This window comes from Vespa velutina, chromosome 17, assembly GCF_912470025.1.
Source record: "Vespa velutina chromosome 17, iVesVel2.1, whole genome shotgun sequence".
In the NCBI taxonomy this organism is placed as follows: Eukaryota; Metazoa; Arthropoda; class Insecta; order Hymenoptera; family Vespidae; genus Vespa; species Vespa velutina.
Genome location: NC_062204.1, coordinates 3,407,614 through 3,432,970, shown reverse-complemented (window position 1 = coordinate 3,432,970; position 25,357 = coordinate 3,407,614). Strand labels below are relative to the sequence as shown.

Below are 25,357 nucleotides of genomic sequence, written 5' to 3'. Positions count from 1 at the left end.
AAGCTCGTACATGGGTATTGTTTTAAATGTTATAATTAAGGACCGAGAGAATCTGTCGTTATCTAGGCAAATATTATCACTATAAGAAAAAGTTTAATTAAAAAGGCCACACGCGAGAGGCGCGTAAGTTGGGTAGAGAAGAACTGGGCGACCTGGGGCAACGTGGAAAAATAACGGGAAGAATGCTAACAAGGATAGTAATTAAAAGTGGAAACATAAGTGAAGAAGAGAGAAAGAGAAAGAGAAATAGAGAGAGAGAGAGAGAGAGAGAGAGAGAGAGGGAGAGAGGGAGGGAAAAGGAGAGAAAGAAGAAATTATGAAAAATGTTTGACGTCTCAACCAGCGCGATTGCATAATAAAAATAAAATTGCATAGATCGATGAAAAGATGATTAATTAATTTTTCAATTAGTTATACGAATGTGTCGATAACAAAACCGTTCTCCTCTTTTCTCCCTTTTACCATCATTTTGATAAATCAAAGGCGATAATGGCAATTTATTTTTCAAGAGAAAAATAAGAAAATTAATATCGACGAGATAATTATTAATAAATTGATTACAAACAACACGAAGAAGTTTCAATTATTATCGAAAGTAATTATTTTCTTTACTTCTCTTCGTTTACTTAGTTTTTTGCTTTCTTTTGTTCTTTTTTCGAATGAAAGGATTCATCAGGACAATCTTAACATGTATATTCTCATCTATTAATTTCTATTCTCTCTGTGTATGTGTGTGTGTGCGTGTGTTAGAGAGAGAGAGAACGTGACATAATCGATTGAACGGTGGAAAGCGATTAATTATATCAACGTTAGTTATACACGGAGCAGACGGAGCTGACAGTAATGCAAAATTAATTAGAGACATTTAGCACCATAGCATTCAAGTTTCCTAGTTACATCGATCTTCACGATGATATCCTTGAGAGAACATGACTTGCAATGTCCATTCTTAAAGGAGCGTGTAACTTACACGACCAATTTTCATGAAAACGTTGTCCCTAGACGCGTATTATCTCAACAATTAATCGTTTCGTCCAACACCCCCGGAGGTAATTTACGTGAAGTTAATTTCATTATTATCAAACAATAATAAAACTCTATTATGTCTTTTTTTTTCTTTCTTTTTTTCTTTCTTTCTTCTTTTTTTAATCCATTTCATATCGTTGACTCTATCTCACTTTAACAAAGGAAGTAAAAATTCTTCGTTACTTAATTAATTGATTTCGTCAATCAAAATGCATTTAGATAAATCGTTGAGTATTTCAATGAAATCACGAATCCGCCCTGCAATTTTCTCTGATGGAGGTCACGTCTCGTATCGACTATTGTATATATGTACAAATGATACCTACACATATACATACACACACATGCTACGTATATATAAATATATGTGTGTGTGTGTGTATGTGTATATGCATGTGTGTGTATGTGTATATCTATATATGTGTGTCTGTGTCAAACATAATCGAAGGCCCCTCGAAAATGGTATTGACCGTGGCCGATTACTTCGTCGTCAAAGTAATGAAATCAATTCACATATTGCTCCTCGTATTGTGAATTCTGTTTATTGAAAGGAATGAAATCAGTTTGATCGTTAAAACGTATCTCACGTGTTATTTTAATGGGATGAAGTATTAAAAAATGTCACCTGTGTAAATATATCCACGTGCATCGACGATATCCGTAATATCATTGCAGTTTTGTTCGTATTACATATAATGAATATAAAATAAACACGGTTTTTCAAATGAAAAAACCAAGCGACGAAGAAAGAAAAAAATGAAGGGATTGTGGGAAAGGGGCTCGATGATTTGAGAAAAAAAGAAACGAAAAGAAAAACAAAAGAGACAAGAAGAAAGGAATATACCGATTGAAATGACTCGACGAGAGATTTCGAATTAATTACGTATCTCACAAAAGGGAATTAGTAAGGGAGAGTGAAATGGAAGTTTCGTGAGACAACGTTAATTTCGTTCTTTAAGAGAGACGATACGAATTAGTTCCGCAAAGTGGTCGTATAAAGGGAACTGATTCCCAAGGGAAAAGTGACACGTTCTCGATTTCTCAAGAGAAAGAGAGAGAGAGAGAGAGAGAGAGAGAGAGAGAGAGAGAGAGAGAAGGAAAAGAAGAGGAGAAAAAGAAAGAATTAGTAGTTCTTTGTTGAGTAGAAGATAACAACGATTGTGTTAACACGCAATCTCTTTTTCTTTTTTTTTTTTTTTTTCTTTTTTCTTCTACTTCCTTCCTTCCTTCTCCTTTCTTTGTTCTCTATCACGCAAACGATCTTCCTAAGTTTTCCTTTATCGCTAATATTCCAGAATACTTCCCTCATTCACGCAGGAATGAATGATCGATCGATCGATCGATCAATCGTCGAGTGCCAATTAATTATAGAATAACGGCATTGAATTATACTCGGCACGCGACCAACCATCCTCCGTCGATGTTTGCCCTGTCTCAGCCATCGTACTTTGCGAAAATGTCGACGCGAGAACGCACGCGTGCTCTTGCTTTTCATACCCGTCGATATTTCAAACTAATTGCAGACACTCGCTTTCTCCCTCTCTTTCTCTCTCTCTCTCTCTCTCTCTCCTTCTCTTTCTCTCGCTCTCGCTCTTTGGAAATATTCATACCGTTGGAGTAATATTAATCACTCTCTTCCTACGAAAGTGATCACGAACAAGTTTTCTCACCTAACGGTGTGATTTTCGTTCTTCAGTGTAAGTCTTTCGAGCCTCTATAATTATATCCTTTTTCTCTATCTATCTCTTTTTGACAGTTAAATGACTGATTAATGAATAGTAAAAGGAATTACGTGAGGTGATCTAATATTGAAAAAAAAAAAAGAAAAAAAAAAAAAAAAAGAAAAAGGAAGATAAGAAAAGAAAAGAATAGAAAAGAATTCAATTATGTCGTTAAGAAAATTATATTTAAATAATGAAGATGGAACGAATTGAAAAATAATTTCTCTGTATATCTTTCTCTTTTATAATTAGCCTTAGCAAAGACGGAAATGGAGAGGAATATTAATATACAAGACATACATGTATATCTTCGAAAACCTAGCCTCCATACATCCTCTCTCTCTCTCTTTCTCTCTCTCTCTCTCTCTCTCTCTCTCTCTCTCCCTCTCTCTCCCCCCTCCCTCCGTGTTCTCCATGGAAGTCTGCAATTCAGAATATTCTGGATTTTCACTAGAGCTAACTCGAAGGAATACATAATATACGTCTGGCAAAGTACCAAGAACTAGCAAACGAAATAACCGATATAGACCATCTTCTAGTCGAATGTAGGGCCAAGTTAGTGACCTCGAATTTTAATCGTATATGTTAGAACCCACTGTGAAAATATTTCAATCGATTCGCTTTCCACGTACCTGTATGTATATGACTCGTGTCCTCGAACATCTTGCTGAATTATTTAAATGTAACTTTTTATATTCAACTTCGTATGCGTTCTTATACATTCAAGTCGTTACATTACGTACATACGTATCGCCGGGATATGCAGAAAATAAAGATTAGCAATATCTTTCTCTCTATTTGATTTTCCCACATTTTCGTGCTTGGTCGAGCGCCCGGAAATATGCAACCGCACATACGGCTGGTGCATACAGGCTTGCGTAAAGGGTTGCATATCTGCAGGCGCAATATTTGCTTCATTTTCCACTGGTTCTCGTCGAACGAACTACAAAACTGGCTATTAATTTTCTGTAATAGAAAAGAGCAATAAAGATGAATCGATACTTCAAAAAAAAAAAAAAAAGGGGGGGGGGAGAGGAAAAAAAAGAAAAAAAAAGAAGAAAAATAGAAAGAAAAAATAAAAAAAAAAAAAAAAGGGAAACAGCGATAAATAAAATATCAATAATTAAGATAATAAAAGATTATGCATGCATTTATGTATATGTAATTTAAATGTTGATTGGCTTGAATTCGAAGATGTTTTTATCGGTTTCGTGAGAAAAAGCGAACGAGGTAGGTTCCTTCGAGTTTCCTGCGAGAATGAGAGATAAATTGGCAGATTCCCTGAATCACAGAACTCACCCGGAATAAAGCCTGGTCGATTCTCTTGTGGGAGTGAAAGAGGGAGAGAGAGAGCGAGAGAGAGAGAGAGAGAGAGAATGAGATAGGAGAATGAAAGAGAGAAAGAAAGAAAGAAACGAAGCAGCGGACAATACGAGCGCTGACGCGCGTACCAACGAACGAATAAAAGGAGAGAAAGAATGGAAGAAAGAGAGAAAGGTGGTATCCTGTACATTCCTGCCTTTTTGCCGAGCGGTCGAACTGGCCGGTCAGTCTGCTCTATATAAGTATATATATATATATATATATATACACACACATATATACAAGGTGTTCCTATTGATCGATTCACATAAACATTGAATTGTCAAATAAAAATTAAAATGATCAGCCACTTTCATTTTGAATAAACGTCGACATACAAATCCTTCATTTTTAATAAAAACACTTTATTTCTATTTAATGATATTCTTCCTGATCAATTAAAATGAACACCCTATATATAAGTACATATACATATATAGAACATTATATATATATATACGTGTCTCGATTCCCCTTCGTTCAATCACTCTTACTATTCTTTTTTATTCTTTACGTTTCGATCTCAAATCGAAAATGGACGAATTGTCTGTCGATCTTCGAAAGTCATTCGTAATTCACTTCGATCTAAAAGAATCTAAAATCTTTGACAGCCTTCTTTTGCGATATCCATTCAAAAGACAATTATAATTTGGACGTACTATGATACATATACTCTCGATATGGAGCTTAGAAGAAGTAATTTTTTTCCTTCTCAATGAAAAAATTGATTTTGATCTTTAAAAGCAAAAGAATAAAATTAATTATCTAAACGAAAAGTAATTTTTTCTTCATTATATATGCGAGTATATGTACGTGTACGTATGTACCTCTTTTTATACGTTCCTTTTTCATTATTATCAAGAAAAGATGGAGATCGATTGGTCGGTCCTATAAAAAAAAAATGTACTATATCATGTGCGCGTATGTGTGTGTGTATATGTGTATGAGCGCGCGTGTACGAGGATTTTACTTAACTCCAGAGTGAAAACAACGAATACATAGTTCTTCTTCGATCGATTTTCACTTTCTTCAGAACGTCGTCGTCGTCATAGTCCAAAGAGAATTTGCTAGCTTCTCTACAGAAGAGAGAAAGAGACAGAGAGGGAACGAGGAAGAGAGAACACAAGCATTTGTTTTAATATTCATGCCGTTCGGTTGGCCCGAACTTTCCTGGAAGTTATTCGTTCATAAATATTGAAATGTAACAAGTGGCACATTGACTGACGGAAAAATTACGTATAATATGTAGTTTGTTTCGAAAATAATTGTAGTGGTTGTTGTAAACCCCATCTCGCAAAGGGAAACTTTTCGATAACACGAATTCACAACGTACTATGTACATACGTACTCGAAAATCGATCATTGTGTTCTCTTAGCTTTATTTCTATTGAAGAAACATTTCTGTGAGAATTCCCCTCTCCCCCACACACACTCACCCACCCACCCACCCACCCATCCGTCGCTAGTGGTACTTCTCACGATGGATATTTGCTTGGTAAGAATCATTTTTCCGTTTGTTCCGAATGAACTTTGAAGAATCGTGTCGCACGAACTCTCGAAGATCTCGTAAATAGAGCGAAGAACCGCGGAAATTCTTCGCGAGTTGCGAACCACGCGAGCAGATTTCTTCCGGCACATATTTCATGATAAAGCGTAAGCGAGAGGAAGAGAAGTAATAAGAGAAAGAGAGAACAGCTTGCACGAGAAAATTCGATGCGATCGTACGTCAATGTCGTTCCTCTTAAGATCACTATCGCAAAATCAGCGTTTAATATTCCAGGAACGAGGAAAAAAAGAAAAAGGACATCGAGGAAACGCATCACGCGATATGAATTGATGCGGTAACATGTCACGTTCCATCCTATTATCAGAGATATATTTTCTCTTAACATTATTGTTGTTATTGTTGCTTTTGTTGTTGTTATTGTTATTATGATTATCATCATTATGTTTCATCCTATTACTGACCACGTTTCTATCGTTAATTATAATATTAACTAATGTAGAATCGTGATATGTTAAGAAAAAGAAAAAAAAAAAAAAAAAAGAAAAAGAAGAAGAAAAGAAAGAAAGAAAGAAAGAAAGAAAGAAAAAGAAAATAAAAAGAAAAAACCGATAAAAATCTTGTTACTTCGGGTGAGTCGAGTAGTTGAATCGTAACAGGTCGTTTCATCCTCTCTCTATATCTATCGAAATGCGACGACAGCTCGAAACTTCACCTTCGTGGAATTCGAAATCGGTGTTCGACGTTGTTACTAGCGAATTAACGATCCTCTATTTTTCGTACGTTTCTCAAAGTTCTCACGAAATATCTCGAGGGCCTGCTTGCTTGCTTGCTTGCTTGCTTGCTGCCTAGTACTCTACTTACTCCTATCAATAGTTTTCGTCGTTCAAAGGAATGGACTAAAAGTAAAAGGAAAGAGAAAGAGAGAGAAAGAGAAAATTTCTAGAAATTTGTCCTACGAAAAGTTGGAGATGTCCGTTTCGACTTTCGGCTATATGAAACTTAGTTAAGTTTGAAAAAAAGAAAAAAGACTTTAGAAAAAATAGAAAAAGATATAGATAATGTATATATATATATATATATGTGTGTGTGTGTGTGTGTGTGTGTGTGTGTATAAAGAGAAAAAGAAAAGTCACGTTTAATCCATGGGTCACTACGATAAATTTATGATCCATAGATAGGGCCGCCGGTCGACTCTAGCAGCATCGGTATAAATGCAAATCCTACGCCATGTTTTAACATCCCTTCCAATGGTTCCACGAGCGATGACCCGTGAGAAAATCCGATCGGCGAATCGCATTGTCGACGATGTAAATCGTAAAAGTACAATACTACTACCAGTACTACTATCCACCCACGACTACTATTACAACTGGTACTACCACTATTACTGACGCAACTACGAACCATTTTCGAGGTATCGAGACCGAAGAAAAATATCCTGGAAATTCGATAACGCGGTATAACTGCTTCCTTCTCTCATTCTATTTTTCCTATCACATATTCAGTATGTGAATGTGTACATATATATATATATATATATATATATATATATATATATATATATATATATATATAAATGAATAACTGTGTAAAGCAATAATTTCTTGTGTCGATCGATGGTGAATATGTTAAACAGATACTTTCCTTAATCGAGTACCTCCGTTCGAAGAAAGAAATAAATTCTGCAGAAAAGTAAAGCTATTTGATCTTATATACCGCGAGAAATTTCATTTCTCAAGAAATATTCATCGATATTCATTAAAAAAAATTCCAATTAATTTTTTTTTTTTTTTTTTTTTTTTTTTCTTTTTTTTTACAGAAATAGATCTAAAAAAAGAAATAATTATCACTGACCTATTTGTATGGCTCTTTCTCTCTCTCTCTCTCTCTCTTACTCTTTCTGTCTCTCTAAACTAAAATTCACTATTTCCATGTAACATAAGCTAGTAACATATGATACATTGCACATTATTAGATCACAAAACATATTAAACATATCGCTCACACGGAACATTAATGTTCCTCCAACATTAACGATAATTATTCTAATCGATCGAACGAGGAGAAACGTATAATGCAAATAATTATTTCTTACGATCAACTATTCGATTTCTTTCTTTCATTACTTTTTCGTTATTTATCGGCAAAACGAGAAATAAATAAAATACAAAATTTAGATCGAAAAGATCGTTCTAAAAGGGGATTCCTTTCATTGGAGTAAGACTACTATGCTTTCTTTGATGATCAAACTCGAAGCCTCTATTTTCGTATCGTAAAATCCTCTCTTTCTCTCTCTTTCACTCTTTTCAGTAAGTTCTCCCTTTAAAGGAATGCAATGTTGCACTTTTCGGTGTATCATTATCATCGTAAGGCGTGATACCATCTATTTGGTCCTCGAAAAGAGGAAAGAGAGAGAGAGAGAAAGAGAGAGAAAGAGAGAGAGATAGAGGGAGAGAAAGCTCCTATCCTCTTTTACTTTACCCTCGCTTTTGCCTCGTCCACGTCCTGATTCATTCCTTTGATCGTGAAGAAGGAGGCCAACGTTACGACAATGACGAAGGATGCTGCGTGACATCGCTTATAAAAGAGAGAAAAGTGAGATGCGAACCAAGGTACATATATCTATTATACATATACATAAGTTTATATATATGTATGTATATATGTATGTATCTATGTATAATGTAGATACAACTTTTCTCATGGAGCTTTATAGAAAATTTATATACATTTATATACAGGACGACTTGGTATAATATTATCGTTCTACTAAACAACTTCATCTTGAGTTTACCCGATGCAAAAGTATTTCTTTTTACGCGTGTAACATTTTTCTCCTATTTCTTCTCTTTATTATTTTCATTCATTTTCTTTTTCTTTTTCTTTCTTATTATTACTTCGAGGATTGATTAATTCATAAATTTTCGATCGAAATGATCGGAAATAAATTTTTGTTTAAATCGAAGCGAACAACTATAGTTTTCTAGTTTTCCTTTTCTTTTCTTTTTTCTTTTTTTCTTTTCTTTTTTTCCTTTCGTTTTCTTCTTTTTTTTTTTTTTTTTTTTTTTTTTTTACCAATAATGAAATCTCACGAAATAGTATAATAAATTAGAGAAGACATTAAGAAATTCAAGAGAGGCATGAGAATCTTTCTGTAAAACTTTTCCTCTGGCGAACAAAAGCATAGTCTTAGATAAAGATAAAAGAGAGCGTGAATGTTTCCGTTAAGATTTAGATCCGCAAAAAGGTATAAAAGGAATAATAAAAAGGGGCTGCGAGCTCCAAAGGGAAAAGTGTGGAAAACTGTGCGATATGGTCGACGCTGTAAAAACTTGTCCGAAAGTAAATTCTCTCTCTCTCTCTCTCTCTCTCTTTTTTCTCTCTCGAATACAATGTGCTACTCACCTTTTCCGGTCGCTTTAATTTTATCAACTTTTCATCATGTTTCCGTGAGTAACAACAGATATATAGGGTGAACCGATAACCTGAAACGATATTTTAGTTTTGTTATTTGAAGAAAAATTATTTCCATGATAAAAAACAATATTTCTATACAGACACATTTTCAACTTGACCACCTTCGTTCATTATATTCAACGTTTTAATATATACGATATTTTTTTTTTTGCCTTTTTCATCTCATTTTTTTTTTTTCTTTATTTGATTTTAAATGAAAGTTCAAACTTTGTTTCAAATTTTCAATAACTAATTAGTAACTCTCATTCTATATATAAATGACTAAGTTAATTTATTTCATAGTAATTAATATTTCCCATATACAAGTGAAACGTTAATTAGAATTCAAATGATAATAATTGATTATAGTATCAAACATATGTGTATGTGTGTGTACGTGTGTGTTTATATATATATATATATATATATTTTTTTTTTGGTAGATGCAAGAAATAATGTAAAAAAAAAAGAAAAAAGAAAAAAGAAAAAAAGAAAAAAAGAAGAAAAAAGAAAAGAAAAGAGAAAAGAAAAGAGAAGAAAAAAGAGAAGAATAGAAAGGCAAAATAAATAAATTCCTCGGGTAGAATATTTATATGGTTGGTGGAAAAAGACATCTTTCGTAAAGAGACACAACCGTGTCGTGTAAAATATCGGGTGACGTACACGATTGTCTCCGCTTTCCGTCAAGCGTTAGAAAATGGAATGCGCACCCGTCGTCGTCGTGAGTTCCTACATCAATGCCAACCTGAAACACAGACATTGTTCTCCACAACGTTTACGGCGTTATCACCGATGTTGGGCTCGTGTTGAAAAGAATAGAAAAGCTATGTGTATACGACGATGCAACGAGGGCCAAAGTTTTTCCATTATCCTCGCGAAAACTCGTCCTTGGTGACTCGTTTACGCGAACGAAGGGATGGGAAGAGAAAGAAAAGGGAGAGAAGAGAAACGATCGTCAACAAATTGGAATGAATTAGAATGATTTAGTCGAGAATTCGATGAAAGGAATAAACGAAGAGAATCCAAAAGAAATTTCTTCTTTCCTTTTACCTTCTTTCTTTCTCGTTTTCTTTTTCTTTCCTCCGTTTCAAAAATTCCCAAGATTTTACGTTTATTTTTCGTTCTCACAACGGAACTTTTTCTTTGCGAAGAAAAGAAGAAGAACAAGAAAAAAAAAAAGAAGAAAGAAAAAGAAAGAGAAAAAAAGAAGAAAGGTCGTCTTAAATAAAAAGAAAAAGAGTTTCTGGCGGTCGATATAAATTTGAAAAGCGCCTTAAAGAAGAATATATTTGGATCGATAGTAAAAGCAGCGTGGGAGGTACCAGCTCAGCTAACTTTCAAACGAGAACGATAAGGTGCTAAAGAAAAAGATGAAGAAACGTAGGCAGAACAAAGTATAAGAAGAAGAAGAAGAAGAAGAAGAAAAAAAGTACTGAAAGAAGTTGAAAAAGAAGAAGGTTAGCGAAAGAGCAGGAAGGAAGATTCTCGTTTTCTCCGCCCGTAACCGTCAGTACCGACGAGGTAATCGAATCGAAACTATAATAACTTTGTCCTGAACCGCGGTACCTGCGGACAAACTTGATTTATCTTCGACAGTATGACGACCGCAACGGAGTTCTTTTCTCTCCTTTTTTCTTTTTTTTGTTATGCGATGGACGAAGAATAAAAAGTAAAAAAGAAAAAAAAAAAAATAAAATAAAAGAAAGAAAGAAGGAAGACGATCGGTGAACTTCGATCATGTCGAACTATTTTTCCTTCTTTTTAAAAGATTAATCGAAGATCACAATCTTTCTAAAGAATTATTTGACGGTTGCGATTGCTCTTCAGCAAAAAAAAAAAAAAAAAGAACATAAAAAGAAAAGAAAAGAGAAGGAGAAGAAAAATGTACTAAAAGAATTAGGTTGTTTTCAAAAAAGAAAAGAAAAAAGAAGAAGAAGAAGAAGAAGAAACCTATTCATCTCTATATTTTTCGTACAAGTACCACGGCGAGTGAAAAAAACAAAAGTGCTGATAGACAAATTCTCACCGATTTTTCCCCCTCCCTCCCCCTTTCTCTATCTTTTTTGAACTCCCACGAGAATCTTTTTCTTCGTAAGTACGAAGTCTTTTTCTACTTTTGATTCGTTCCTCGTCCCAAGAGAAGAGTTGGGGAGTCCACGAAGAAGAAGAAGAAGAAGAAGAAAAAGAAAAAATAAAAGGAAGAAGAAGAAAAGTCTGCTTGTACTACATCGAACGACCAATAAGCACGTCCACTCGAATCCAGAGTCACGTGGCTCAAGAGAGAGTGCTTTGACGTTTAGATATGATCTTTTCGAATGATCTCTCGATCCGTTCGACGATCCAATTTACGTTGAATCGCGGAAAGCTTTCCCCTTTGGTACATAGAAACTTCTAACTCTAACTCTAACTTCCTCCCACCCCTTTCTATCTCTCTCTCTCTCTCTCCCTCCCTCCCCCTCTCTCTCTCTTTCTCCCCTATCATATATATATCGTACCGTTTGTATGAGAGCTTGATTTATACTCATTCGGAATAAAGAAAAAGAAGAAAAAATATGGGATGGTAAAAATGGAAAGTCTTCATAAGCATCACGAAATTGAAAGAAAAAAAAAAATGAAAAAAGGTGGAAAGGAAAAGAACAGAAAAAAAAAGAAAAAGAAGAAAAAGGGAAATAGAAAAGTGAAGTGAATCGAGAGAGAACGTTTGACATGGATAACTTCTTTTCTATATATATATATATATATACATATATATATATCCTCACCGGTAATTACATACGCATGGCCCTCGTAACTCGTGGTAGCAAAGTTTATGCCTCTTTTATGGACTGTGAAAGATTAATTATCGTTCCCATTCGTTCCCATTCGTTCCCATTCGTCGTCCTCGTCGTCCTCGTCGTCCTCGTCGTCGTCGTCGTCGTCGTCGTCGTCGTCGTCGTCGTCGTCGTCGTCGTCGTCGTCGTCGTCGTCGTCGTCGTCGTCGTCGTCTCTGCGTCTACGTTCGTCGTTATTTAAACGTCATCGTACACGTCGCAGAGCGTTTCGTTCGAGCACCTTTGCGCTTTAATTCCCTTTCCACCCTTTTGCAATTACGTTAATTAACGTAATTGGACAGGAAGTTGAACGTACGAGGACGAATCGAAGTCATGGAACGCGAACCGTTTTCTCCAAGGATGCTCTTATCTCTTGCGCGACTCCTCGGCAAATTATCCCATTAAAATTAGCATACCATCATCAACTCACCCCTCTTAACCCTATCATCCTCTAGCCACCATTCTTCATCACACCATCTTACTCGTTCTAGGAAAGCTATGAAAGAGAAAGGCTCGCGTCGTCACCAACTACTTCCTGCACCGAGAACCTTTCCTTTCGTTTGACCATTCGGCCCAAACATTCTCTCCTCCTCCTCCTCCTCCTCCTCCACCTTTTCCTCCACTAACTTTCACCCCTCTTGACCTCTCGCCCGTTAATCATTAAACTTATAAAGTTAAACTCAGCAGGTTATTTGCATAGTTTCTCACCACGAGACGCTCAATATAACTCGGGAATTTATCGTCATGCATACGTGTCGCGAGGCTATTAATTATGACGCCCGTTATTCAATACCGTGCCTGCTTTTTTGCTTCCCTTCTTTCTCTTTCTCTCTCCTCCCTCTCTTATTCTTTTCCTTTCTCCTTTTTTTTCCTCCATTTTTCTTTCGTTTTTATCCGGCGACCCCATGCCCGCAAGTTACGCGAGCTTTTACGGCGACCTTCGTTATTTCCTTTAACGTGGCTACGTTTATACACTATGTCTTTCTTTCTCTCTCTCTCTCTCTCTCTCTCTCTCTCTCTCTCTTTCTTACTCTCTCTTTCTTTCCTTCTCTTCCTCTTTGTCTCCCTATCCCTTCGTCCTTTACCTCCTACTCGTGCCAGAAAATTTCTCTCTCTGTCTCTCTTTCTTTTTCTCTTCCTCTACTTTAGTATCGATCCTGTGGTAGGCCGGAAGATCTCAATGATGACGACGAGATTGTCTTTATTGTGTCTATCCAAATAGTTTCACACTTTTTTCTTCTTCTTTTTTCTTCCTTTATTTCTTTTTCCTTTTTTTCCTTTTTCTTTTTTTTTTTCAAGGATGTTTCGGATAAAATATTTCGTAAAGGATAAAGAGTACAAGATTAGATTTTCAATGTTTCTCCGTTTTCTGTCATTTATAGTCGATTCGTCGTTCGAAATAATTCAAGTAGAAATTCTTGAGAAGTCAAGGAAATGAATTAATTTTTAAATGGGCTGTTAAATTACACGGGGAGAAGAAGAAGAGGAAGAAGGAGGAGAAGGAGGAGAGGAAGGGTGTAAATCCCTTAAAATTCTAAATTAATTTCAAATAAGTTTAGCAGAAGTTCTTAGCTACTTCGACATTCTTTTCACACATACATACATATACATACACATACACATATACTCTCTCTCTTTCTCTTTTTTCTTTTCATCTTTCCTTCTTTATCCTACTACGGCCCTTTGTGGACCACCCCTCCGTCCCCACCAACACAATCTTGAACGAACGAAGCAGCCATATTAAATTCTTGCTATTTAATTTGAAGACCCTTTTTTCCGCTTCCAGACTTTAGAAAGTCGTTGACCTAAGTAATTCGATTCTTTTGTCCTCGGGTTATCGAGCCTACGTTAGCGAGCGATATTGAAAAAGGTTTCCCATCGAGAAAGAAATTCTTTCACCACGAACTTCGACTTCTTACTTTAACTTCTTCACGATACCGAACCCTTACTCTGGTCCCTATCGTAAGATCTGACACGTATAAATGAATGAACGCGTTACTGCAATCGAAAGATCTCGCGCGTAGCTTTTATATATATATATATATATATATATATATATATAGGGTGTGCCTTTTGTAAGATTCATTTCGAACATTACGTCAGAGGAAACAAAGGAAGAAAAAAAAAGAAAAGAAAAAACATGCCATAGAAAATATCGAAGTCTTCGAAATAGTCTTCTTAATTTCAATAAAACTTTGTTAGAAAAAAAAAGACAAAGAGAAAAACCGACTATGAGTCATTAATTTAATATATAATATATATATATATATATGAAAATGTTTGGGAAGAAAAGAAGTTGCTCATTAAATTTTCAACAAATAGATATCGTTAGAGAATATATACGTAGCATGTTACTTACTCAAGCGCATAACTGTATCAACATATTATTACCAGTGAATAAAGATCAATATATATGTATATATATATACATATATATTAGAATAACCAAAGAATATGCTAATAACCTCGGGCTTTTAGAAATTACTAATAAAATTAATTGGAGTCAATAACTTGTATACATCAATTATACATATATAATGTAACTAAATCGTGTTTTCCTTCGTTATCCTTATGTATGCAATAATACAATTATATGTAACTATATACGTATGTATATATTTCAAATATAACACCATTATATAACAATAGACGTCGACTGTTCGTACTGTATTATTATACATAGATAATACAAACGGGCATGACCATTTATAATTGCATCTAATTAGTAAAGGACTTCACTACTGATTTTCTCTTTCCCTTTCTTGCTTCATTCGTCTTTCTCATTAATAATGAAAGAGAAATATTCCTCACCTTACGAAATTAAACGCATTAATGCAGTTATCACCCTTCGGTGAGCTTTCATTTACGAGAAACGAGTGACTCGAATGAACGTCCTGAATTGGGACGACACGAGAACATAAACGTCGTCATTGAATAATCGCCGCTAGAGAGAAAGGGAGATAAAGAGAGAGAGCGAGAGAAAGAAAGAAAGAGAGCGAGAGAGAGAGAGAGAGAGAGAGAGAGAGAGAATGTGAATGCGTATGTGTATGTACGAAAAAGAAAGGAATTACGAAACGGAAAGAAAGAAAAGAAATAAAAATAATTGAGAAAAGAAAAAAAAAAAGAAATGAAGGATTATTTCGCGAGGAAAATTTAAGTCGTGCTGCTGGTAACAAGGTATACCCATCATCATCGTTGCGTCAAGTAGATCACATACATGCATAGATAGGATATATATATATATATATATATATATATATATATATATATATGTATATATTTTTCTCTTCTCCTTCGGGCGTTAAATCCGCATTCGTCTGGTCGTCGTAGGACTTGCCGCAGAGAGAGAAACCAACGCGTGAGAATAAATGCATTCCGAAGGGAAGAAAACGTCGAGTAATGTTTCTCTGGATAACATCAGATATGTGCTCGGGATTATATTACGTCGTTATATCATGTTCTTACAAGAGGAAAAATGAAGGAAAATGGAACAATTTATATTTTTTCTTTTTAAACCATTAGGAAATAAAGAAAGAAAGAGATAGAGAGAGAGTGTGTGTGAGAGAGAGAGAGAGAGAGAGAGAGAGAGAGAGAGAGAGAGAGAGAGATAAAAATAGAACTCAAAAATTACGTCAAGCAATCTGCATAATCATCACTGCTTTTATTTTATCATATTTCTTTTTTTTCATCTTATCATTTTTTTTTTCTTTTTTTTTCCCATTTGCTCAGTACAATCCAGTTCCCCGTGCAATAATGCAAGAAGGATGAGAAACGAGAATGGGGATATCGTTACCACGAATAAACATAGAATAAAAAGATGATAACCGACTAGGAAAGAGAAAGAGAGAGAGAGAGAGAGAGAGCGCGAGAGGGAAAACGGATAACGTTTCGATTTTCTGCGCGGTTTCGATTTCCGTGTTTCTATCTAGTCCAACCGAGGATCTTTCAGTATTCTCCCTTAGAAAAATAAATCCAATACAATAAAATTTCCCATAGTATCGAAAAGAGATTCGTGGATCGGATATACCAACTTTTAAACATACAATCATTGATTACGAAAGAAAATAAAATTGTCTTCTTTTTTTACTTTTTTGTCTTCCTTAGACGTCGACTCGATTCTCTCGTACGATTACACAAACTAAAAACGAAAAAACGTATAAAATTGGAAAGAAAAATGTATGAGGAATAATCGTTTTTCCGTCTTTCCTTTGGTTAGTTTCATCCCATGAAGATCGTGATGTCACAGATAATCCCATCCAATAACCCATAGAAACAAAAGTAGAACGAAAAGAAAATAATAATCGAAGGAGTTCAGTTTAAGTAAAGTTCAATGTGTTACTCAATGCTTACCGATTTAGTTTTTCTTCGGTACGATCATATCTTTGAAGTTTATGGTTATCATAGTAGTAGCCATATCGACGGTAAGGAATGATTTCAAATAATTAACATCAGCATATGCGTTGCGATCAAACGGGGCGTAGATCCGGATATTTTTTGTTCTTCTATCCGCAGTAATTCATGCCATCCTTGTAACTAGTAGGATCATCCTGTTCCACCTATAACGATCAAAGTGAATAAAATTCCTTTCAAATACAATCCTCCGATAGTATTTCAATAGAAACCGACTTAGCAAGAACGTTTTAACGTTAAGAGAGACAATTCAATCAAATTTTATTAAAGAAACGTGATCCAGAGATCCAAGTGATATAAAACTAGATTAAATTCATCAATAAAGTCACTCCATAAACTTGTCCTATATTGCCATCGATTTTAAATGTTAAATATTTCAAATATAACTTAACGAAAGAGAAATAAAGAGAAAGAGATAGTGAGCATTTTACGAACGATTAAATATGCACGTTTGATGGAGCTGCACAAAGGGTTTTACCGTACTCCATCAATCAAAAGGATCAACGTAAACGTAGGGCTCTATTGTGCATGCAAAAGGTACGTTGTAATTCGGTTATTAATTCAATGATAATGATGCTGCGTTCGCTTGACCGCCTCTTATCGTTAAATAGCAATGGCTAAATATATACATACATACATACATACATACATATATGATGATGTAACAATTATATATGATGTAACAATTAATTTACAATAAATGAATATTAGCTTGGTAATTTTTCCATAATTATTACTGTTTAAATATATCGAAAATATTATCGATTCATTTGCGCAATAAATACGATTAATAAATGTTCGACGATAAGCATATACAAAAAAAAAAAACCTACTGCATAACCAATCTCATAAAATATCATGATAAAAAGATCCATGGCGTGTTCAGTTTTTCTTCCTTAGGTATAAGCAAATATTGTGGCCAGGCATAGCCACAGAAGATAATCTGACTTTTGACTATTTCATTCGGCTTAATGTTATTGTAAATGCTTTTGAAGAGAATCATTATCGAGGATTATGTCGAACTACGATCAATATTATTCTGGCCAGGTTGTATTACAAGCATACAATAGAAAAATTAATAATAAAATACAATGTCTCATTAACATGTTAAGTGTTAAATACTAATGTATTCCATGATTTAATTTAAATAATATATTCATTGTTATACTTTTTATAATTAATATCTTCAATCGCGACAATTCAAAATATAAATAATAATAATTATTGTCTCTTACACATAACCGTGAATTTATTCATCTCTATCATAAAATTTTTTTCTTCGCTAAAATTGAATGGTATGTTGCCACGTAGTTTGTCTGTTTTATATGAATATGCGAACGGTATCTGTTTTAGGTGTATTATTGCCATTGATAACAACGAACTTATAGGTGAATTCTGTATGATTGAGATAAGTGACGTTGACGGGGATTAGACCACTTGTCTTGAAATCGAGGCCATCAGTCAAATCGATATTGGTATTGTTCCAGAAGGTGTACAGATTATTTGGAGCATTATCCTCTGTAATCACTTGAATATCAGTGATATCTACTCCTGAAAAATCTAGCTAGAAAGAGTACAAGAAAAAAAGAGAACGTAAAAATCCATTGAAAAATGAAAGAATTTATTTCAATTGAAAATGTTCTTTAACTCGGGATATATTATTATACATATATTTGAAAAGTGTAAGAAAAAAGGATTTTAACCTCAGAAATATTAAATCTTGATTTCTTAATATTTAACTATGTACTTGTAATTTTTAATGAACGCCAAATAAAAAGAGAGATACAAGTCGTGCGTGAAGAAGTAAATAATATTCCAAACTCGTTAATGAGCATTCAATTTTACAATAAGAATGGAAACAAGACGTCAAATATAAATTCTATAAAAATAATCAATAACTTTTGCTTGTTAGCGTAAATTGTAAGAATCGTGACTAAATCACGTAGCGTAATTGTGTGAACTGATTTTAAACAATTTCTTTCTTCAGCTCCTCTTTAGGGCCTAAATTTTCTTAGGTATTATCCATCTTAAACATATCTATTGATTAGTATATGGTCTGCATTGGGACATAGAATCCAATTCGCATTGTTTAAGACGAGATTGTGACCACGAGCCCGACTCGTGATATTACACATTGGCATGAAATTATGATCACGAGTTCGACTCGTGATAATTATCGTTTGCTTCGAAATTTCGTAAACGAGTCAAATCCAATAAAAGTAAAAGCAAGAAATTAAAAAGAATCTTGAATGATCCGTCGAAAGATTCATTGAAAATAAAATCTAATTAACGAATACTACATGCTAATTCAATAATAAAGTGTTACAGCATTTCTATTTATCTTCATGCTAGCTAATGGCTTCATCTCGAAAGACAGAGAAAAAGTGTGTGTATATGTATATGTATACGTATAAAGTGCATGTGTGTAAAAGAAAGAAACTACGAAACGAAAAGGAAGGAAAGGAATAAAAACGAGTGAGAAAAGAAAAAGAAAAAAAGAAAGAAAAAAAAAAAGAAATGAAGGATTATTCCGCGAGGAAAATTCAAGTCGGGTTGGTAACAGCGTATATCCATCTTCGTCGTCGCGGCACGTAGGTAGGTACATACATGCATACATATATAAGATAGATAGATATATTTTTCTTTTCTCCTTCGGGCGTAAATCCGCATTCGTCTGGTCGCCGCAGGACTTTCCGTAGAGAGAAACAAACGCGCGGGAATAAATGCATTCCGAAGGGAAGAAAATGTCGTATAATGTTCCTCTGGATAACATCAGATATGTACTTGGGATTATAATACGTCGTTATATCATGTTGTTACAAGAGGAAAGATAAAGGAAGATGGGACAATTTATGTTTTCTTGAACCTTAACAAAAAAGAAAAAAAAAAAAAGAGAGCGAGAGAGAGAAAGAGAGAGAAAGAGGACAAATAAGTGAATATGAAAAGAAAGGATAGTGAGAGAGAAAGGGAAAAAAGGAAAGAAAAAGAGATAGAACAGAACTCAAAAAGTACGTCAAGTAATCTGCATAATCGCCTTTGCCTTTATTTCATCGTATTTTTTTTGTTTTCTTTTTTTTTTTTTTTGTTTTTTCTTTTTTTTTTTTTTTTTTTGTTCTTTTTCATTTGCTTTCTACAATCTAGTTCCTCCAGTGCAATAATGCAAGAAGGATGAGAAACAAGAACGAGGATATCGTTACCACGAATAAACATAGAATAAAAGGATGATAACCGACTAGGAAGAAAAAAGAGAGAGAGAAACGGAAAACGGATAACGTTTCGATTTTCCACGCGGTTTCGATTTCCGTGTTTTCATCTTGCCAACCAAGGATCTTTCAGTGATCTCCCTTAGAAAAATAAATCCGAGAAAATAGAAGATCCAGATAGTATCAAGAAAAGAGATTCCTAGATCGGATATACCAACTTCTAAGCTTACAATCATTGATTACGAAAGAAAATAAAATTGTCCTCTTTTTTTACTTTTTTTGTCTTCTGTGAACGTCGAACGTCTCTCGTTCGATTACAACAAACAAACCAAAAAATAAAAAAAAATGTACGGGGAATAATCGTTTCTCCGTTTTCCCTTTGGTTAGTTTCATCCCATGAAGATCGTGAAGTCACGAGTATCCCCATCCAATAAGCCATAGAGAGGAAAGTAGCGTGAAAAGAAAAAAAAATAATCGAAGGAGTCCAATTTAAGCGAAGTTCAATGTGTTACTCATGCTGCCCGATCTAGTCCTTGGTACGACCGAATCGGTGAAGTTTACGGTTATCGTAGTGACCGCCATATTTCCGGTGAGGAATTGTGTCAAATTATCAACGCCAGCACGTGGTCTACGATCAAACGGATAACCCATGGGACGTGCATCCGGATATTTGCGGTCCCTCAATCCGCAGAAACTCGCGGCATCCTTACAACCGCTAGATTCTTCCTGTTCTACCTAAAACGATCAAAGTGAATAAAATTCAATTATGAGCGCTTTTTCCCTTGATCTCGTTATTCCTTTCAAATACAATCCTCCGATAATATTTCAATAAGTTCGACCTAGCAAGAACATTTCAACGTTAAAAGAGACAATCCCAATCAAATCTTATTAAACAAACGAGACACAGAGACCCAAGTAATATCCCCGGATAATACTAGTTTAAACAGGGTAACTCGCGTGACTATTCCAACGTTTCGATAACTACATATTCCCTTCGTGCACGACTCGGACAACGGAATGTTGTTGAATATCGGTTATCGAATACCCCGGGCGTAGCTTTCTCCTATAATATAGACATAGGAGGAGCAAACACAATAACTAAGATTCGAGCGATTATTAAAGCTGATCGAATTTTCGATGTATTCGTACAACTCCCAATTGTAATACCCATCAACTTTTCTCTTGATCGAAATGAGAACTGGATTAACCCTATCGGTAAATAAACTTATCTATACGCCATATAAACTTGCACTATATTGTCTACGATTTTAAATGTTTCAAATATAGCTTAACGAAAGAGAAATAAAGAGAAAGAGATAGAAGGCATTTTACGAACGATTAAATATGCACGTTTGATGAACTTGCACAAAGGATTTTGCCGTACTCCGTCATTCGAAAGGATCAACGTAAACGTGGAGCTCTATTGTACACGCAAAAGGTACGTTGTAATTCGGTTATTAATTCAATGATAATGATGCTGCGTTCGCTTGACCACCTCTTACCGTTAAATAGCGATGGCTAGATACATATATATGTATATGTATATGTATATATATATATATATATATATATATATATATAATGTTCCAAAAATCGAAATAATTACCTTACAATAAATGAATATTAGCTTTGTAAATTTTGCATAATTGTCACTGTTCAAATATATCAAAAATATTATCGATTCGTTTGTGTATTAAATCCAATTAATAAATGTTCGACCATAAATATATATAAAAGAGACCTACCGCATCACCAGTGTAATCAGATATCATGATAAAGAGATCCATAGCGTATCCAGCTTTGCTTCCTTTAGGTATAAGCAAATGTTGTGGCCAGCCACAACCACAGAAGTTGAACTGTTCGAGACTGTCACCACTGATTGGTCTATTCTCATCAACATTACGGAAGGTTCTTTCGAAGGGAATCGTTAGCGAGGATTGGTTCGAACTACGCTCAATATTATTCTGGCCAGGACGTACTACAAGCGTATAACAGAATAATGAATAATAAAATAAAAATTGTCTCATTAAGAACATGTTCATTGTTAAATATTAATGTTTTTCATTTGTTGTAAATAATGTATTCGTATTTTTACATTAAAATCTTCAATCACGTAAAATTCAAAAAATAAATCATAATAATTATTTTCACTTACACATAACCGTGAATTTATCCATTTCCATCATCAAATTTTTCTGTTGTCTGAAAGTGAATGGCAAGCCACGTTCGTCTACTTTAGGTGACATGAATATCCGAACGGTACCCCTTTTAGGTGAATTATTACGATTGTTTGCAACGATCCTATAGGTGAAATCTGAATGGTTGAGATGAGTGAATCTGACGAGGACTGGACCACGTGGCGTGAAATCGAGGCCACGAGACAAATCGATATCGCTCTTATTCCAGAAGGTGTACAGATTATTTGGAGGTTGATTTGCTGTAGTCACTCGAATATCAGTGATCTCTACTCCTGGAAAATCTAGCTACAAAGAGTATAAAATAAAAGAACGTAAAAATCCATTGAAAAATGAAAAAATTTGTTTCAATTGAAAATGTTCTCTAACTCGGGATATATTATTATATATATATATATATATTAATATTATATATATATTTGAAAAGTGTAAGAAAGAAGAATTTCAACCTCAGAAATATTAAATCTTGATTTCTTAATATTTAACTATATACTTGTAATTTTTAATGAACGCCAAATAAAAAGAGAGATACAAGTCATGCGTGAAGAAGTAAATAATATTCCAAACTCGTTAATGAGCGTTTAATTTTACAACGATAGTGGAAACAAGACGACAAATATAAATATCAAAAAATAAACTTAATCGAGAAATGATATCATTTATCATTTTCTTTTTCGAATAAAAGTTTGACGTACCAATTGGATATTAAATTAATGATATATATTGCAATGATAAGAAAACTTACTTGTTGTACGCTATACTCGGGCAGGGTATTTTTATGTTCTTGGAAAATATCATCACAGAATGCATGGAATCTATAAAATACTGGATCTCTCATAGCTGTAGCAGGTTCACCCATAACACTGAAAGATTCCTGAACAACGACAGACAATGTTCTAACTCATACTCATAGGCTAACATTCGTTCATTCAACAGGTTGTTGTCCTTACCAAATAACGATTATCCGGATCATGAACGTAAGAGATCAATACATGACCAAGATTATGAAGATCACCGTATAGATTCGAATTAGGACTTAGTATACTAGACTCCATGATGTTTCCAAGAACGTCAATACCACTTTTTTCCGTAAGCGGTACTCTTTCTCCTTTGATATTGATGATCGATCCGGTATGAATGGCCTCATAAATGCGATCTCGCCATCTCTCCAAATCCTGAATGTCAAAGTCCAATTGATCGACCTGCCTGCTGATATCACGGAGAACGGCACCGGTAGGACGAGCTGGCCAGGTTCGACTTGCGGTCAATGAGTCCAACTTTGGGAAGTATCCTTCAGGAATAGGTTCTCGCCAGTTTATCAATCGCGTAACGCGTCCCAATCGGTTGCACAGACGTTCGCAATTATATCTGGATAGATATATATGTATATATACCAATTCATTTACTATCTATAATTAGATTAATTTTCATCGACGCGTTTTTGCTATCTTTCCTTTTTCTATTATTTTTTTCGTTTTCTTCTTTTCTTCTCGAAAGTTAACGATTTTAGAAATCAATCGATCGATACAAATTTCTCGTATCATCGGACACAACCGATACATGCTCAATAAACCGAACAATCGGTTAGCAACGATCAAAGGGCTTTCATAGTGTAAGGGATGAAAAGTTAATTAGCTCAATGTGTAGAAGCTAGGGACGGTAGTAGTATACTATAGAGAACGTACGATCTATCCGGCTTATGACTAGCTACTGGCGCACCTGGCTTGGATCTGCTGATGCATATAGTAGAAGAGCTCCCCACGTCGATCCTTGTTAACGATCCTGACGTCGGCCTCGAATGGATATACCAGATGCCAGTGCCAGTGATGAAGATTGACCCCGATATCTTCCCTCCAGTAAGCGACTCTGTGCTCCTCATCGAGATCGGAAGCAGTATAATCCCGTGGGATTTCGATGGGAATCTAAATGCAAGGTAATACGAACTAAACGTACCTATGTATGTTGGAGCTTCGTCTTCTATCAAAATGAGATCAACTGAGATTACTATAGCTAATAAGAAACACGTTGCAGCTAATCTTCATGCTTCTCTTGTTGATTGATCTTAACATTACAATTCGAAAAAAAAGTCTAATTATTTCGATCCTTACCCTTTGACCAGCGGACGATATGTTTGCTTCTTCTCTAGCACGAGAAAAAATACCACCGTCTATATACTTATCAGGGAATACTTCGTGCAATGGAGGAATCGGTAGATTCTTTGTATCCGGACGATGTAGTATAGCGACTGAGAGAGCGTAAATAAACATATTTGGATTCATTCGATCACGACAATAAACTGATACCGATAGGAAGTCCTCGTAGGTCCTCATACCTAAAGTCCGTAAAGTACTACATGAATAAAACTACATCGATTCGTTCGATTTTATTGAACAAGAAAAAAGGGAAACAAACAAACCCATGAATATATCAATCAGACGAGCAGCTACTTTACGATGAGCCGGAATGAACAAAGAAAAGGGTTCCCTACGTCCAAGTTGCAAGGGAATAGTAAGATCTGGTAAACTAATCTGCTTCACGGATATCTTCGAATCAGCTGTCTCGCCGAATCGATTGAATATGTCAACAGCAGCAGGGCGATATTGATCGGGCTATATGTGCGATAAAAAAATGAAATATAGAGACACGTCGAGAAAAACACATGAAATAAAGATCGAATAAAATGAAAAAAAAAAAAAAATATATATATATATATACCATGTGATTTCTATCGAATTGTACGTACCAAGTAATCAGGTGGTATGTCAAAAGCGACACGTTTGTCTCCTTTAGGCACATAAACTGGTTCAGCAGGCCGATCGAAAAGATAGAGAATTCCTGACTTAGAATCGTTGTCCGACATGTCGAAGCCGTGTAAAAGTCGAAATAAATTTTATATATAATAAAAAATAACGCTGACGGTACGTCGAAAACAATAATACTATCGGCAGAAATTTGAAGCAACTATTACTATATGTAAATCCTTCGATTCTTCGATTTCTTCTGAAGAAATAGAACTCGGTTCTTTCCTTTTATATATCGTTCGTTGAGGAAAAAAGAAACCAACAGAATGGTACCGCACGGCACGTTGTGACCACAAAATCCTTTATAAAAAATATTTTTCAAGCTTAAGAGCCGCGACTATTCTTATCCTATTTTTTCCTTTTTTCATTCACTATCTCTTCCTGTTTTCGAGACTGTCCTGTTTCTATAATCGGTAACTTCTAAATTTGATAATACTGTGGTAGTACTTTTTCCTTTTTCCAAAAATTAACACCCTAATTTCCTTAGTAATCCCCGACAAATTGTAATTTCTAATAAGATTTTTTTCATTCTACATACTACCGCGCACATTTATTCGGAATAAAGAAAAAGCCTAAACTGCACGATCATTTTACATATTCATTCATTATCAATCTTTTAGCTTCAAGATTAATGACACACACGATGTGTATACGACCGGATGAGGAAAAAAAAGCAATTCAATCAAGGAGCAACCTCTTCGATGCAATGAGCTTTTGCTTTCAATATCATCATCTCTATCCTCGCGGTTGAGACGTATTGAGATCATGAGACGGTTAAAAAATAAAAGGGAATAAGTATATATAGAAGAAAAAAGAGGGAAAAATTTTCGTTACAAAAGTCGAATAAAAAGCAACACGAAAGTGGA

At 34.8% G+C, this 25,357-nt stretch overlaps 1 protein-coding gene and 1 long non-coding RNA gene across 2 annotated transcripts; both read right to left on the bottom strand.

The window, feature by feature from the left end:
• Positions 1-3,385: 3,385 nt before the first annotated feature.
• LOC124955245 lies at positions 3,386-17,927 on the bottom strand. The gene is made up of 3 exons (XR_007102815.1): positions 16,233-17,927; positions 9,022-9,101; positions 3,386-3,713 (listed from the first exon to the last, which is right to left on the bottom strand). It is a non-coding gene; the product is annotated as an uncharacterized LOC124955245 (long non-coding RNA).
• Positions 17,928-19,310: 1,383 nt separating this feature from the next.
• Positions 19,311-24,709, bottom strand: LOC124955242 (phenoloxidase 1-like). The gene is made up of 9 exons (XM_047509395.1): positions 24,434-24,709; positions 24,107-24,299; positions 23,799-24,022; positions 23,410-23,612; positions 22,641-23,058; positions 22,436-22,564; positions 21,651-21,978; positions 21,241-21,473; positions 19,311-20,230 (listed from the first exon to the last, which is right to left on the bottom strand). The coding sequence occupies exons 1-9, from the start codon at positions 24,548-24,550 to the stop codon at positions 19,985-19,987; spliced, it is 2,091 nt and encodes a 696-aa protein (XP_047365351.1). The 5' UTR covers positions 24,551-24,709; the 3' UTR covers positions 19,311-19,984.
• Between the last annotated feature and the right edge of the window lie 648 nt (positions 24,710-25,357).

What these genes read in the sequence shown, in the direction of transcription:
- LOC124955242 (XM_047509395.1), bottom strand. Translation starts at nt 24,550, where the DNA reads ATGTCGGACAACGATTCTAAGTCAGGAATTCTCTATCTTTTCGATCGG. An exon ending in ACATACCACCTGATTACTTG is followed by an intron (nt 24,300 to 24,433) that starts GTACGTACAATT and finishes TCGCACATATAG; the next exon opens with CCCGATCAATATCGCCCTGC. An exon ending in CATCAGCAGATCCAAGCCAG is followed by an intron (nt 23,059 to 23,409) that starts GTGCGCCAGTAG and finishes ATATCTATCCAG; the next exon opens with ATATAATTGCGAACGTCTGT.